General features: G+C 35.9%; 1 protein-coding gene across 1 annotated transcript; it reads left to right on the forward strand.

The window, feature by feature from the left end:
* Nucleotides 1-4,062: 4,062 nt before the first annotated feature.
* Nucleotides 4,063-13,959, forward strand: NTS (neurotensin; the record flags this gene model as incomplete). Its single annotated transcript, XM_010170850.1, has 3 exons — nucleotides 4,063-4,131; nucleotides 11,279-11,503; nucleotides 13,588-13,959. Coding segments are annotated over 3 exons (441 nt in total), but the record flags the coding sequence as incomplete, so codon positions are not given.
* Nucleotides 13,960-16,882: the final 2,923 nt, after the last annotated feature.

Consider the following 16,882-nt stretch of genomic DNA (forward strand, 5'->3'; position numbering starts at 1 on the left):
GGGACCGAAAGAAAGGAGGTGAAGTCCTTCGGCGGCCATAGCCGGCGGGCGCCAAGGAGCTGTCCCTGCTCACGGGCTGCGGCCAGCGGCATCGCTTCTGCGCTCCCGCAACTTTCTCCCTTCACACCAACCGTTCCTCTTGTCAGCGTCCGTATCGTGGCACTGGGTGTAGACTGGTCATTGGAAACATACATCGGTTGTATGTTGTATGTATACATCTGCTTGATCGCGCTGCCTCTTTTGTCATTTATTAAATACCATGCATTTCCAAACTATCATAGAAATTATAATTTCTGAAACTCGTATGAACAGCTTCCATAATTCAAATCAACAGGAATATGTATGCGCTTAAGTCACTTTTTAGTGGCAGAAATACAGTTTTAGTATTCCAGGGAAAAATTAGTGCAGCTAATCTGAAATTATGACCAAAAATGCTGAATCGGATACAGATCATACAATGGGAAGGTTAATGTAAGTGCATTTCTACTCCAAGAGCAATTGCTTTAGAAACCTAAAAAAAAAAAAAAAAAAAAAAAGAGAGAATCATATATTCAAATGGTTTGCCTGTTCCTTTGGAAAATGCTACAGCTAAGTGTGTGTCATCTGTGTCCTAAGTTTATGACCAAAAATAAGTATAGTGGCAATTAAACAGGTGTACTCACATAGACGTGAAGCGGAACAGGCTTCAAATTCTAATTTTACCTAACTTGCAAATTACTTTAATTTTTAACCCACAGAATTTAAAGAGTAAATTTACAAGTAGCTTCATTTTTCAGCTTCATCATTCAGGAGAACTCAGAATTACTAATTCTCACTTCAGATGAAAATAAAGACAAAAAATAAAAGTGCAGAAGGAAAATGTAACACATGTAATACATACATTTTCTCATAGCTTAAACATAATAATTCTCTATATTCTAGAGAGCTGGTGATCTTAGTGACAAGACTTAATATTTATTATTTTCAACCCAAATATTTTAGCTTTTTAAGCAAATACTTGACTAGTATTTTCAGTGAAGCACTTTCAAATTCAACTGTAGAGTCTGAATGAAAGCCACTGAAGCGAAAGTATCAGTTGAAATTAAAATAGGCTTGTAAAAAAACCCCAAACCAAAATTGTATGTGTAACTGACGTGAAGGATCATTTGCTTGAAAATTTGAAATCATATTTAAATAAGAAATGCCATGAAGAAGCTTGTGTGGAAGGTAATTTTTAACTAATATGGATAATTATGTCATAAAATAATAATACATTTAAATTTCATTTTTTAAATGTTTGCCATCAGGGGAAAGTGTGTACCTATAGAATGCAGCTATTCCTGAAGAATGTGAATTTATTAAGAGAAGCTATATTTCTTAATAAGAAGTGAATCAAGAGGACATCAAACTGTGTGAATTTCTCTCTTGATTTGAACAATAATGTGTAACCAGACTTTTTATACATTGCTCTCTGAGAGTCTGCTCTTTTTATGCTTTTACTCCTCATCTATCTCCTTCACTCCTGTATTACCTGGACATGCTCTTTTCTCCTCCAAGCCTTGCTTTATTCTTTACTTGAGGAATCTTGATCAGCCTCCTGACTAATGTAATCTAGACTTCATTTCTGAAGCAAAATTGTTCTTAATACCTACCTGTCTTCCATGTTTGCAGCTGTCTTGCAGCCTCAATAGTGTGGTAGCGGTCTTCCAGCCTCTACAGAGTATAAAAAATGGGTGCTAACCAGACACAAGTCCTTTCGTCCTCAGCTGGTATGACCCAGGACACCACAAACCATGATGCTGCCACACGTGTGCTGCTCCCCCATTCACAGCAGCTACTGCTGTCATTAGAAATTCAGCTGAGGTGATCTTGTGCTGCCAGCAGAACTTTGGCTAATGGTGAAGCTGTTAAGAGATTAGGTAACACTGAAAGCCAGTTGTGCTGAAAGGGCTGAGAGGCATTACGTTGAAGAGTAGTTGCTGGTGACTTGCTGCAATACTGATCTCCAAACCGGTGTTATTTAATGTTTTCAGTAACAACTCAAATGCAAAAACTAAGTATTGATGAATGTAGCGTGCTGGTAATGCAGAGGTGAACAGGAGCATCACTACAGAGGAAGGTCGGCATAACACAGGCAAGCTTTTTGACCTGAATAGGAGAAAGGAAAAACAGTGCAACAGTACAAAACGCAATAGCATAGGAAATAATAGAAGTTCCTATTAAAAGCTCCTTTTAACAGAAGTACAGCTGTTGGAAATGTATGAGGAGATAAAAAATTTGGTCATATTATCAGACCTCATTTTTTTGTGAGATACTAAAATTTTTCAGCCATGAAAGACAAACAAAATCAAAACAAGTGTGAGAGCTACTTCCTGCTAATGTAGCTAATGGTAAGCATTGAGGTAATTAAGTACTGAGGCTGCTGATCCAAACTGTCCAGTGCTGTGCTGTCTTGCGATCACATCAGGCACAGAGAGTGGCCACTTTGATGAGTTGGGGAATACAAGGCTATTATAAGAGAGGAGAATAGATGAGAGTCTAGTAGCTCTGACCACAACTTTTCAGTGAAGTATTTCTTGGATTTCCAGGGGAATGGTTTATGTCCAAAGGGTAAAGTGATCATGCATTTGTTTGCTAATCACTGTGTAAGCAGGCCCTAAGGATCTAAGATGGGAAGGGCTAATTGTTCTCAAAAAATGCAGGTTGGGTAAACATTAAAAATTGAAAGGTGTAATTTATAGTGAAGGAAGTTATATACAAACCATTAATAAATTTGTAATTAGAAATAAATTAGGCTTGAAATTAGAAGAAGGTGAATAACCAGTGATAGTTTGGAAGAATTCCCTAAAGAAGAAACACAGTAGTGGTGGTGATGAGATCTTGTTAAGATAGAACATGATCAATTTTTAAGAGCATTATAATGGTTGGCTTCTTGTGCTAGCAGCAGTCTATGACAGATTCATATTTGTATAAAAGGTCCCTTAAAGTCTCATATTCTGCGAAAGGTAGTGACACAACATGGTGATGATCCCTGAAATGAAGGCATAGGCAGAATCTATCCACAGATTCTGTGGTAGGGGGCTACATGCCACCAGCATTGAACATCTTAATGAAAGTGACATATGACTTACATGAATAGGGAATACATTTTGGTTTAGTTTGGTTTTAGATATAAGTGATCATATTGTTTGGCTTTGGACTGCTGGTATTCGAGGAAAGCTAAAAGCCATGTGGAGCTCTGTTTCATCTAAAGACTTGACTCTTTTCTGTATAAATCTCATGTTGGAACCATGATTGCTGATATATTTGCAAGGCACCAGCTCTGCCTTGTGAGCTGTATAGCTGTACAGCACAAAGTAAAAAAGTTTGTGTCTGTTTTCTCTTTCTACAGCAATCTATACCCTATTCACCAAATCACTGGTCTTGCAAGTCTGCTGAGCTATCAAAGGTCGATTAAATCAGTAAAGAAAATCTTAAGACTTTCAGTCAGAATACTTTCTTTTGGTATATGCATAGTCAAGAGCTTGTGTCACAAACTGGTCAAGTTCAATTCCCTCATATCAGTAAAAATAGTCTTAATTTAACCAAGAACCATTAAGACTAAATCTCATCAAGTAATCATAACTGCCATTCACCTAAATACTTAGCTACTACTTAAATACATATTCTTTGAAAATAAATATCCAAAATCATCTTCCAAACTAAGCAAAGATGACAAATAATGATTATGAAAATCATACTGAATTAGAATGGAAAATATTGCAGCAATTCTGTTTACTGAAAGGGCTGCAGATTAGTGGGCCTGTCTACCAGTGAACTGAGATTAATGAATTGTTTAATTCACTTCAATAAACTTGATCATGCTTTAAGAAGGTAGTGAGTATCCATTTTAACATAATGTTACTTTTACCTGGAGACTACTCACAGTCCCTGTAGATCACTTTTTGCTGTGTTTTTATCTAAGTTGATTGGTTGGGTTTTGTTTGTTTGTTTTTCAAAATTAATTGATATATCTAAATTCTGTAGGCTGAATTGAAATGTCCATGATTTATGATGAAATAATAAACATATGTTTCTGGTTTATTCCCAGATTCAGAGGAGGAAATTAAAACGTTGGAAGCAGATTTATTGACCAATATGTACACATCAAAGGTAATTATTTTTCCTCTTTTAGCTGACGGGTAGGGAGCAAAAGAATTCTCATTACAAACTCAGAAGTCTTTGCACAAAGTAATAACCTATGGCCTAGACTGCAAAGTTCAGTGCTAGACATTACTTTGGTGCAAGATTTTCCCAGTTCAAAGGAAATTTAAAGGTGTTGATGTGACACACTAAAAGTGCTCCTCACTCATACCACTGGTACTTTCATTAAACTGTCAAAACTGTGTTATGTGCAGAGATGTAAATTTATAGGAGGAAATGTGTTTCCAATAGGATTATGCCTGATGAAAGCTAAATTAACCTTGAGTCAAATCCATAAGTGCTATTTTTATGCAGAACTTTTCCTATATGTGTATAAAATTAATACAGTCATAAAGGAAAAACTATTAATACATATACTGATTTTGGTTTAGGAATTTAATTGTAGTGTTACTACAGGAACATGGGGACATGACTATGAAAATATTGATCTTGTAAATTACATTTCCTTGACAAGTTGCCAGACTGTAAGCGATGTACATGTTACTTAATACAAGGAGACAAAAATTCAGTTCCAATCTCATGTTGACAAGGTGAAGCAGCAAGTGCTGAATATATGTATTTAACAGGCTGATAGACAAACAGTTTCTCAACACTGTTATTTTCCATGAATGATCTAAGAAATATATATGCCTAATATTTCTTCAGCAACATATTGAAGAGCAAACCCTGAAACAAGTGCCACGGGCTTAAGGTTGAGTGTTTTAATTCTTTGTTCTAATGAAGTTCAAGTGGTGCTTAAATTCAATGGAAAATAAAATGAGAAATGAAAAATTTCCCCAAAAAATAATTTAATAAGCCCATGACTGGTTGGAGGTTAAGGACAAAACCTGCCTGTAAGACTCGTGTATTTACTGTATTTGCTTCTATGTGAGCTTTTTCACAGGATCCTTTGATTAGACTAGAATAAGAAATGAGGCCAGAAAATTTTGATCTGGTCTGGCAGTTCTTAGCTTCTCATGTTCTTTACTGGCATGATAATTAACTTTAAATGTCCAGTAAACCTGTTTGCCACTTGCTTCTCTAAGGTACAGAAAGATTTAATAGATATTATTTTCCTGAGACAAATTTAAATGTAGGAGGCTGACAAAAATAGTTCTTTTTATGTGTGGCAAAGCATAGTATGGCCTGGGAGGAAACCCTGCAGCTATTGGTATTTCTACTACTGACTTTAGTGGAACTGTGAATCTATCTTCCACTTCCATCTTTTCCTCCCTCTTAGCACAGAACACAGTCTCAGGTAACTAAAAATGCACAAATATAGTGTATCACTTGGTAATGTAACAATGTTTGCCATAATACTCTTATATGTTGTCTTACATCATGTAACTTGCTATTCAGTTTCCTTATGGTGTATACCATCAGTCAAGTGACACCTGAAGTTGGCAGAAGCAATAGACGCATGGTGGAAACATTGCTTGCATTCTACATTATACTGCCTTCAATTACCAACTAAAAATCATTAGTTCAATATATATTTGTCTCTTAACATCAAAGTAAGGCATTGTGGAATCACTGAAAAGTGTGCATAAGTGCTTCTACAAGAGGCATACCACTATTCTACTCGCTACTGAAATAACAAATTATTTTTATTTTTTTCTGTTGTCCTCTGGTAGCTTTTAACCCTCATTAGAACAAAAATATGGTTCTGGTGTGAGAGACAAATTTGAGCATGGTATGTGTAATAACTGGCTTGTATTGTGCCCAAAATCTGGTTCCAGTGGAGGGCAATTACTGTTAGATTGCATTAATTTTCTTTGACACTGACTTGGTGATAAGCAACAAGGGATATCCAGACAATTTAAATAGCATTAAGATGGGGAAAAAAAAAACATTTATGAAAGCTCAGATCTAAAAATGCAGCAAAGTGGATTATTACTTGTCGTTCTAGTATTTGACAGAAAAAAATCTTCCTAAGTAGGCACTTGTGAAGTGTAGTATCAAGACTAGAGCTGGGGTTTAAGCACACAGCTTTTGCAATATTCAATAGTCTATCCAATATTATGGAAAGAGTTACCATATGCTTTTGACTTCACAGACTGCTATCTGCTGTCTACTGGCCTTTTTCAAACTGCTCTTTAAAGTCATCTATATACTGAATCACTCTCCATCTTTAAACAAGTATTTCCATGCTTATTATGACCTGTCTTCAACATTTAATACAATTTGTCACTCTTCCCTGCTGTTACATCTCAAAGAAGATACAGGGGTCAAACAAGTCCCTAAAATGCCTATCTGTCTTTCCTCCAAGATAAAATCCAAAGAGCCATTTGGAAGATCTGCTAAGAAAATGCAACCCGAAGTGTCACAAATATGCAGACAGATCTGCTGTCTCTCTTTTGTATTGAATAGATAGGTCTATTCCCAGCTTCCTAAATGCTTGATTGAAACTACCACTTGTATGAAGAATGTCCTGTACTCAAACAAAGTTGAGACAATCTTAGTCAAAAATTGAAAAAGGAAAAAAAAAGTGTTTCCTCAAAGAATATATCATCACTAGAATATGCCCCACCTTTGGGATCCTCACTCATTAATTTTCTGAAGTCTTGGTCCCTCTGAACTTCTTATTGTTCTAGGATGCCTACTGCTGACTGTATGCGCCCAGACAGTTTAGTCTCGTCAGAGGCAGATGAGGTTACAGATGCCTAGGAGTTACTGACTTCCTGACTTAGTCATGACATAAAGCTTCATTGCATTTACAGACATTAGTGCACACCATAGAAGAACTTCCACTGTAACAGAACTCAATACCATATCTGCTTAAAGACAGAGAGTGTTTCTGTTATTTCTGTGGTTACATTCTAAACAAAATTCAACTGCTATTGCAGAAAGGAACCATAGAGATCCTACATTACCTTGGGTTTTATTTGGTTATGATTTTTTTCATATGCTTTCATTAGATAAAGACAAGAATATAAAAAAAACCCAGAGAACTGAGCTTTCTTTTTCTTAAAAAAATTAAAAATAAATATAATTTGAGATGTATGTATTATTATATAAGAAGTATCTAAAAAAAAATCAGAGGTATCATTCCACCAGAAATTGAAAGAAAAAGATATCATGTAAGTTATAACTTGGGATTCTCTTTAATCTTTCATAGGACAAGCCTGTTGTCAAAGAAGGAAACGTTCTCAAGCCCATTTCAGTTTCCTAGATGATTAAAAATTCTCTTTCAAGATACATAAGGTGTAGGAAACCCTATATATGAGTCTTATTTCAGAAGCATGTTCAACAGGGGAAATGCGTACATCATATTCACTTCAGCATTTGTAACTTTTACATTCTGATTCATACTGCAGTCTCTTTTGTTCCTTCAGGTCACTCCCAGATATTTTTCAAGTTAATCTTAAAAAAATTACTTCCATCTTGGCAGATATGGGTTCCTTGATGTCTCGTATAGGTGTTTTCCAAAACATGTCTTGAGCAACTGTAGTTGGTATTGCTTAGACTTCTGTGGAAAATACCTCACACATTGAAAATTTACCCAAACATTTGGGTTATGGTCATCTTAAAGTGTATTTTCACATATCCCTTTAGGATAACTGCCTCAGAGATTTCCCATACCCTATGAAACAAAGCTCTCTGATTGTAATGTTTGCTGTGATAGTGCAGTAGATTAGAAAGTGACATGACTGTCATGTGACTGGACATCCCATGGAGGGCTCCATGTTCAGTTACAAAAGATACTTCACTCTTGGCTGTAGATCTTAGTGCTTTATAGTCTTGTTCTGTGAACTGCCAGCAGTGTAAATCAAAAGCAGGTGTACCCAAGTAAAAATACTTTGAGGTGATCTATGCGTTGTATTAATAGGAATTAAACTCCCTTAACAAATGAAGTATGCTTGCAGACAGCACTACAAAATTTTTTCCCCAACCTCATAAGTAGCAGCTAAGATCAATTTCACCTAATGAAGTCTGCTTTTTAAGTATTCTACTAATATACAGAGGAAGGTTCCTTTAAACATAGACATGAATCAAGTTAACATAAAGTAGTAACTTTATATAAAAAAGATTCTATACATTACACAATAAGACATAACAAATTTCCCTGTCCTCTTCTCTTCTCTTCTCTTCTCTTCTCTTCTCTTCTCTTCTCTTCTCTTCTCTTCTCTTCTCTTCTCTTCTCTTCTCTTCTCTCCTCTTCTCTTCTCTTCTCTTCTCTTCTCTTCTCTTCTCTTCTCTTCTCTTCTCTTCTCTTCTCTTCTCTTCTCTTCTCTTCTCTTCTCTTCTCTTCTCTTCTCTTCTCTTCTCTTCTCTTCTCTTCTCTTCTCTTCTCTTCTCTTCTCTTCTCTTCTCTTCTCTTCTCTTCTCTTCTCTTCTCTTCTCTTCTCTTCTCTTCTCTTCTCTTCTCTTCTCTTCTCTTCTCTTCTCTTCTCTTCTCTTCTCTTCTCTTCTCTTCTCTTCTCTTCTCTTCTCTTCTCTTCTCTTCTCTTCTCTTCTCTTCTCTTCTCTTCTCTTCTCTTCTCTTCTCTTCTCTTCTCTTCTCTTCTCTTCTCTTCTCTTCTCTTCTCTTCTCTTCTCTTCTCTTCTCTTCTCTTCTCTTCTCTTCTCTTCTCTTCTCTTCTCTTCTCTTCTCTTCTCTTCTCTTCTCTTCTCTTCTCTTCTCTTCTCTTCTCTTCTCTTCTCTTCTCTTCTCTTCTCTTCTCTTCTCTTCTCTTCTCTTCTCTTCTCTTCTCTTCTCTTCTCTTCTCTTCTCTTCTCTTCTCTTCTCTTCTCTTCTCTTCTCTTCTCTTCTCTTCTCTTCTCTTCTCTTCTCTTCTCTTCTCTTCTCTTCTCTTCTCTTCTCTTCTCTTCTCTTCTCTTCTCTTCTCTTCTCTTCTCTTCTCTTCTCTTCTCTTCTCTTCTCTTCTCTTCTCTTCTCTTCTCTTCTCTTCTCTTCTCTTCTCTTCTCTTCTCTTCTCTTCTCTTCTCTTCTCTTCTCTTCTCTTCTCTTCTCTTCTCTTCTCTTCTCTTCTCTTCTCTTCTCTCCTCTCCTCTCCTCTCCTCTCCTCTCCTCTCCTCTCCTCTCCTCTCCTCTTCCCATCCACTGGAATATACATATATATATATATATTTTTTTTTTTTTTCCTAAACTCAGAGCTCTCACTTGCTTACATAACACTGCCCCAAGATTCTATTCTTCATTGAAATTTAGCTACTGCAGTGCTAGCTCATATTTCTTTCATATACCCAGGAGAGAAAAGTGCACTGGAAAAGTCTCCTCATTTGCCATGGAAAGCTTCCGTATTTTCATACTTCACAAATATTTTAAAACAGACCAGATAAGATTTTGAAATTGCAGTGGACACTTGCTCTTTTTGCTAATTTAACTTATGTTAATTAAATTAGACATTCTGCAAAGAGGTTAATTTTTCTTTTCAACCTGTCACATATTTTCAAATATTTTGACGGACTAATTAGTGCACCTAGATGGGACAACAGATGAGCCCTAAGTAAACAGTGCAGAACCAATTTCAAGCTTCTGAATAAGATTTGAGATTTGTTTTCTTCTTAGACTCCAAAAAAACCTTTTTCTTTTTTTTTCTTTCCCTGTGAGGAATCTGAGAACATATAGTGGTTTTATTAAAGGGCTAAATTCTTCTCATTTTGAAAGGCATGCATATATCAGATTTATACTGGAGCAGTGTTTACGGTCAAAAGGGAGTTTTTTGTAACTAGTGCTAATAGCGATGCTAGCTTTTCTTGTTTCTTCCTCACTCCTCTCCATTTTTTCTTTTCCCTCAAAAAATGAGTGTCATGAATATGCATGACTCTTGCATAAAATACCCCTTTCTTAGGATGATGCTTTAAAGAAACAACAGATTATGTGATTACCTAATGTTCAGCTAAGTAAGCACTGCATCTGCACACTTAATTAATGCTGTCAGTATGTGAAAGGCAATGTCTGTGTTAATGTGATACCTATATTTAACTTTGTACATCCAGGAAAAGAAGCAGCTACATTTCAGTTCACAGGTAAAGTGTAATCCTAATGTGCACAGCAGTAATGAATAGAAATTTGCTATTTTTTTTGAATGGAGATTGCTATGTCAACAGTTCTAGTTTAAGGAAAATAATTTCTATACTCACCACTAAAAGGAATACAATTTGAAAGAAATCATTAATAAGGGGAGAACCAAGAAAGCGGCAAAAACATGAAAAGCAATGAATGATGTAGGAATTAGGTTTTTCACTTGCTTTTTTCTCTTGATCAATACTAAAGAAGACTACTGCCACATCTGCTTGGAAAGAACAGTACCAGTAGAAAACTAAAAATTATTTTTCTCAACATTTTTTAAAAGAATTAAAAAGTTAAGTATCTCTGTAATAATGCAAGATACTGAAGCAACCAAAATGTGAGACAAATCATGGTGAAATTTCTCTATTTCAGTCTCTCTGAACAGGGCCGTAATGGACCACCTAAGTACAGTTGCTCTGAGTTTTTCAGTCCAGTTATCAAATCAGGAATATATTGTTCACACAGCTCTGTTTCATCTTTCCTCCATCTTCATCTAAGCCTGTAGACCTTCAATTCACATATCCCAGGCTCATGACTCTCCAGCATACAAAAATCCTGGGGTTTACAGCTTCCATAACTTCAAACCCAACCTCATCAGACAGCTTGCCCTGAAGCAAGGACTCCATTCCTTTTCTCAGGGAATTTTGAAATGATTGGTATTTGTTCTGAACTGAGGAGGAGCGTCTAGTTAACCACAGGCATCCGCCTTGGATTTGAGTACTGGGAATTTATCCAGTGAGTTTGACTCATTGTCCTGATTTACACCTTTGAATTTATATTATATTAATTTCCATCTGTGTTTTTGTTTGCACCTGTGCAGAAAGACTATGAAATGCTACCATTCTGGTTTGGTAGCAGTTTAGTTTTTCATTGTGTATATCTACCTGGGGGGTAAGGCTGTGGGGAAGGAGACTTGGTGTGTTTAATAAATGAGTTGCCCCAATTTCAGTGCTCTCTAATTACTGCCTAAAAGTTGAGCAGATGAAAAGTACTTCAAACACACAAGCTTGTTCCTAACAAAATGTTTGAATGTCACACATTATTATTAAAAAACAAAACAAAACTTGCAACACATTAAATAGTGGGTATTTGTATTTTCAGATTAACAGGGCAAAACTTCCTTACTGGAAAATAACCCTGATAAATGTCTGCAATCTTGTCAACAATATAAACAACCAAGTGGGGGAAATAGTAGAGGCAGATGAAGAGGATCTTGTTTCAGGAAGACAGTTTCCTGCTGCTCTGGATGGCTTCAGCTTGGAAGCAATGCTGACAGTATATCAACTCCAAAAAGTTTGCCACAGCAGAGCCTTTCAGCATTGGGAGGTAAACCAAACTGTCACAAATGCATGTTTCAACTGCTATTAAACTCTCGGGCTCTGTTTGTAGTGATGTTTTAAAATCCATATCCATGTGATTGCCATCATATTGTCTGAGCTTTTCTTCCCTTTTTTATATAATACCTCTAATATGCCTTTTATTGAAGGAGTTGTGAATTAATGTCTTTTCTGATGAGCTGAGTGTCTGTTTTTATAATGATCCATGGATAAATGAGGACTATTCTACATGCTTTCTCCACTCTTTTTGCCATTCCGAGGAACCAAACAAACACATGAAAGTGAGCTGTATGCCAGAACACAATATCTGCTTAACAGACGTGAAATTACTGCAGATTAGTGAGGCATAAATAAATGTAGGCAGTTTCTGAAAGCCCTTTTAAGGCCCTAAGGCAAACTGGATTAAAAATGTATGGACACATGCCCATGTATACATGTCATTTTACCAGGTACTCTAGGCTTATCATTGCTAGGAAACTGGTTACAAGAGAACTCTTGCTTCTCATTTCCCCACACCTAAAGGGGGCCCTGGAAGTTCAAATTGTGTTTGTATGAGGATTGCTGCTCTTAAGTAGTGATTGTTTGTAGTCCATTTGTGATATTTGTTGCATCTTAGTGCAATGATCACACAGAGGCACAATAAGCACAATCCACTTGGGTTGTTATAAATTACACTAAAAGCTGCCTTGCATAGTGAAAAAAGATATCTCAGTGCTACTACGCTTTCCAGTAAACCCATTTTTTTCAGCTATCACAGGTTCATGGTCTGATGGATGGATTCAGTATGGATTCAATCTGGTTGAATCTTGATCCTCTTTGTTTGCTGAATCACAGCTCTGCATTTTCAGGCTTATTCTCAATCCTTCATATTAGCTGGGATGGTCCATACAAAAGACTGCAACATCTTTGCGAACCAGAGTTTTCTGAGGACTCTTTTCATTAGCACACTCATTGCTGAAAAGGAGCTACCATAGAACTGACCATATGCAACAACCCATATAACCAGAGTTCCTTTGCAGTTGCATCACTTCTTGTGGTGGTTGGGAAACATCTCTCCTAACAGTACTGCATGTGAAATTGAAAAACAATTTTTTCTCTCTCAGGTTAGGAACACACTTATGCAGTGCAGAGGTTTATGAGACACAATAAAAGAAGAAGGGATAGAGCCAGAGGGAGAAGGATTGAAGAAGACTTGAAATAAACAATTTATGTAATGAAAGAAGTTCTTGTGATCTTATTCATCCAGGACTGACTCCAAAGTCTGTTGACTCATGAGAGTCCTTCCATTCATTTCAATAGAAGTTAGATGAGCACTCATTTATTAAGTAATTAAGTGAGTAAGAGAGTTTGATTGCTTAGGGAAATACTGAGATGAGTATAAATTTTTTTCAGTTTAATGCCTTTGAACCAGACATTAGGACTGTACTTGACCATAGAAGAATGTGGTGAGAGAGTAGATGAAATCTGAACAGATAAAGCAAGAATGAATCTGAACAAAACACTTAAAAACTTCAAGTAAAACTCAAAACACAGTTATACAAGAAGTCTGGATTGACAAAATTTTGGCTTTCTTGAGCTTTATTTAATTTCTTATTTGTTTGTTACACGTTTTGATTTTTCAGCTGTAGGCAGTTGCAGATAAAAATATTGCTCAAAAGCTGAAACCAGGAAGCAGTGGGTGTTTTAGGAGGTGTTTAGCCTAAACGAGTGATTACAGAGTGACTGACAATCATTAGGAAGTTTTCAGTCAATTAGAGTTTTGGTCCAAGGCAGACATACCAGCTTTTCTGTCTAGTCAAAACCAATGATCTAATTTGTTTCAGTGGATTTTGAATATCACGTCCATAGAATTCAGCTCACCTTTAGCCTGATCTTAGTTTGTGCCTTGAGTTTTGGGGTTTGTTATTTTTTTTTCATCCTTTTTAAAAAAAATCAAAACCCTGCAGCTGTTACGGTAAAGATTTTTCTTGGTGGCAGATGATATAATAAAGTTTTGTATAAATTTCTAGGAATTTATAATCTTCATTACCAAAAAAGCACTAATAAAATTGTGTGTCTCCTTGCATCCTACAGTTACTTCAACAAGATGCTTTTGATCTAGAGAACTCAAGCCAAGACAAGGAAATAATGAAAAGAAAAAATCCCTATATTCTGAAACGTCAGCTACATGTGAACAAAGCTAGAAGACCATATATACTCAAGAGAAGTTCATATTACTGATGCAGCAGAAGAAAGCAATGTATATTTAGTTTATAGGTAACTCTGTGTTATGGTTATCTTATTTAAATCTAAAATCATATTTGTGTGAAAATATACTATGGAAAATCATCAAGATGATAACATAACTGTCTTTTTTTGGAATTGCTGTTTCTTGATTGTGTTTTTTTCCTACTTGAGATTAATTGGACCAATACATTTGCAAATAAATCTAGTTTCTAAGCATGATGTATTGTACAAAACTGAGATTTCAGGATATTTCCAACAATACTGTAGTTTTATCTTATTTCATAAAGCACACCAACATATACCAGGTAAATTGATATTGTCCACATACCCTACTGAGGCTCTTACAATTTCTTAATGCAACACCTCAAACGTATATATACTTGCAAATTTTTGTATAATACACTAGTCAGAACTTCCACAATATTTTATATACTGGCCAGTTTAATTTGTTAGGGATTACATCTAAGGAAGGAAGGAAGGAAATACTATCAGCTAACTATTAAATGGCAGTTTCAAAATTCATCTGTTAAATAGCCTGCTTGTAAATAAATTTTAAGTTGTTGACTGCTAATTTGCCACTGAAGTAATAATTTAAGCAAACTATATGTAAATGAGATTTTAACAAAGTATGCTAGTGAGAAGAAACCTAGATGTGCTTCGGTCTTGTGTATCACCAACTAAATAAGGAAAATCTTTTATTAAATCAGTAAAAGAATTTGCAGTGTTTACCTAATCAATGAATGCTCAGGAAAAAAAAATAAAGACAAAAAATAAAAGCTGATTCATGTTCCTGTGCTGTCACTGTTAAAACACTAATTCAGTTATATGAGAAACTTGGGAGAAATATTTGAAAGAGGAATTAAAACTAGAACATTTTAAACTTACAATTGAAAGGCATTTCCTTTACTCCCCACTACAAATTTGTAATAATAACAGGCAATCCTGAAAGCTGATGGAGAGGGAAGCTCCCAGCATGGAAAAAATAGTTATCAAGCTGTGAAGAATCAAGTGTCACTTGAAATTTACACATGTTCCAGCTCTGTTTCTGTGATGTGTACGTGAGACTTGGGATCTCAATGATCCTGGGTTCCAGTCTGGAGGAAAACAGTCTAAAAGAACTGGGGTCACAACAACAGTCACGATAGAGGGGTAATCCAAGATCCAGGAAGTCTGGATGCTCAGACCAGGAGGCAAAAAATGAGACAGACATAGTTTTAGAAAACCTACCTGTTTTCTGTTTGAGATATTTCCTCAAGGCAATGCTCTTCCAACAAAATGCCAGAAAAAAAAAAAAAACCACTCAGAAAATTTCCAAATCCTCTCACAGGTGAGATTCTTTTGTCAATGATTATTAAACATATACAAGGATATGCATAGGAAAAACATACTCATACCAATGGTTATACCAACTTTGTTACATGCGAAGGGATGGGTTTTTTTACAGTAAAATGTATTTTCACTATATTAAAACTCATTATATTTCCTTTTCTCACTGCAAATTTTATTAATCAGTTTATTTATTCAATAATGCATGCACTCACAAGGTATAACTGAGCATACACTAATTACTGTAATAATTGTTATGACTTGAATACAGTAAAGCACTTAAGCACATTTGGTCTCAATGTTTTAAATACTTAATGTGCTGAAGGGCTTTGCTTAAATAAGGGTGTAGTAGATTCATACTCTATTTTTTTATTAAACTGTCATAGAATTAGACTGGAGACTCAGTATGCTCTCAAGTGGCTATGAAACGTTCCTCTTTCTGAAAAACCTACAAGCTCTCTAGTCCTATTATTGACACTGAATTCCAAATTACCTGTTGGTCTGAAATAACAAAGAACAGTGTTTGTTCCAAATTCACTGCTAGCAATAAGGTAAAAAGAAAAGAAACTTCAGATCACAATTTTATAGGGAACACAGAAGAATAAGACAAATAGAAATAGGTTGCCATGATATTTTTCTCTCGTAGTCAGTTTAAGTTAAACTTATGAGTTTAAAAAAAAAAGTATGACTTAAAAAAAAAAAAAAAAGTAGGGTAAGGTAGTGTGGTTGTCATCTGATAGTGTTAATATTTTTGAAAACAAAAGCACCCTTCCATGTTTCATTTTGGAGGTGATTTCAAATGATGATGATGAACTGTTCCACTCTCACCTAGTGTTCCACACTCAAGTGGGACTTACCCCGTGACTGTGCACTTTCCCTTGAAGTGAAGTGAACAGATTAGCCAGATCGACCATCTGAAAATTACTTAAAAGAACCCATTTCCTTTCAGCACGATGGGAATCCACACAAGGTCAGCTACTGCATGCCACTAGGGGAGGCAGAGCTTTAAGTATGACAGGAGGAAGCTTGTGCATTTGCTCCCTGGCCCTGATGGAGGTGTACAGAAAGCTGTCAGAGGAATGTCATCCAGAGCGAGAGATAGTCCTAACTAGACGACGAAGCAGTATCTGTAATTGTAACATGGTTAGTAAAGGTACAAACGCCAATGCTGGCATTTCAGCTTATTAGTCATTGGTGAAAAACAAGCATAGCATTAAAATGTCAGAAAACACACTAAAACCATGTGATTAAGCCAGATTGATAGAGCTGTAAAGGGGTATTTTCATCTCCAGGGGGCCCTTATTTTCTTGAAACCTCCTCTCACTTCTACCTGCTACTACCTCCTGCTGTGGAATTGCAGCCTTTCTTTAGCCCTCCTTTTTGGATTATGACAACAACAACAAAAAAAAGCAGGCTTATGCATTTTTATCTCTATTTCACACATTCTTTTAGTGAGATCCTTAGTACTTGCCTTGGCCCTAGTCATGCATTGCCTGATGTATTTGCAGTAGCAATGGGTGCTGAATGAAGTTCAGACCAAAGGAGACCTTCACAATATATAAAGATTTGTAACTTCAGAAATTTTTTTCTTTTTCTCTCTTTTTTTTTTTTTTTTTTTTTTCCCTGCAGCTCGTAATTGTCTTAAGTTTAAAAATGTTTTGAAAGCCATTAACTCAGATTGCTACCTTGGCTTGAAGAAATGTGTCAATATGGGAAATTTTGTTTTATAAAGGCAATTACTGGGAGATCTGCTGTCACTGTGTCCACAGAGGAGCACATTTTTTTCTACATACTCCATTGCTGATGTTTTTATGAA

The sequence above is a fragment of the Antrostomus carolinensis genome, unplaced genomic scaffold, assembly GCF_000700745.2.
Source record: "Antrostomus carolinensis isolate BGI_N321 unplaced genomic scaffold, ASM70074v2 scaffold3206, whole genome shotgun sequence".
NCBI lineage: Eukaryota > Metazoa > Chordata > Aves > Caprimulgiformes > Caprimulgidae > Antrostomus > Antrostomus carolinensis.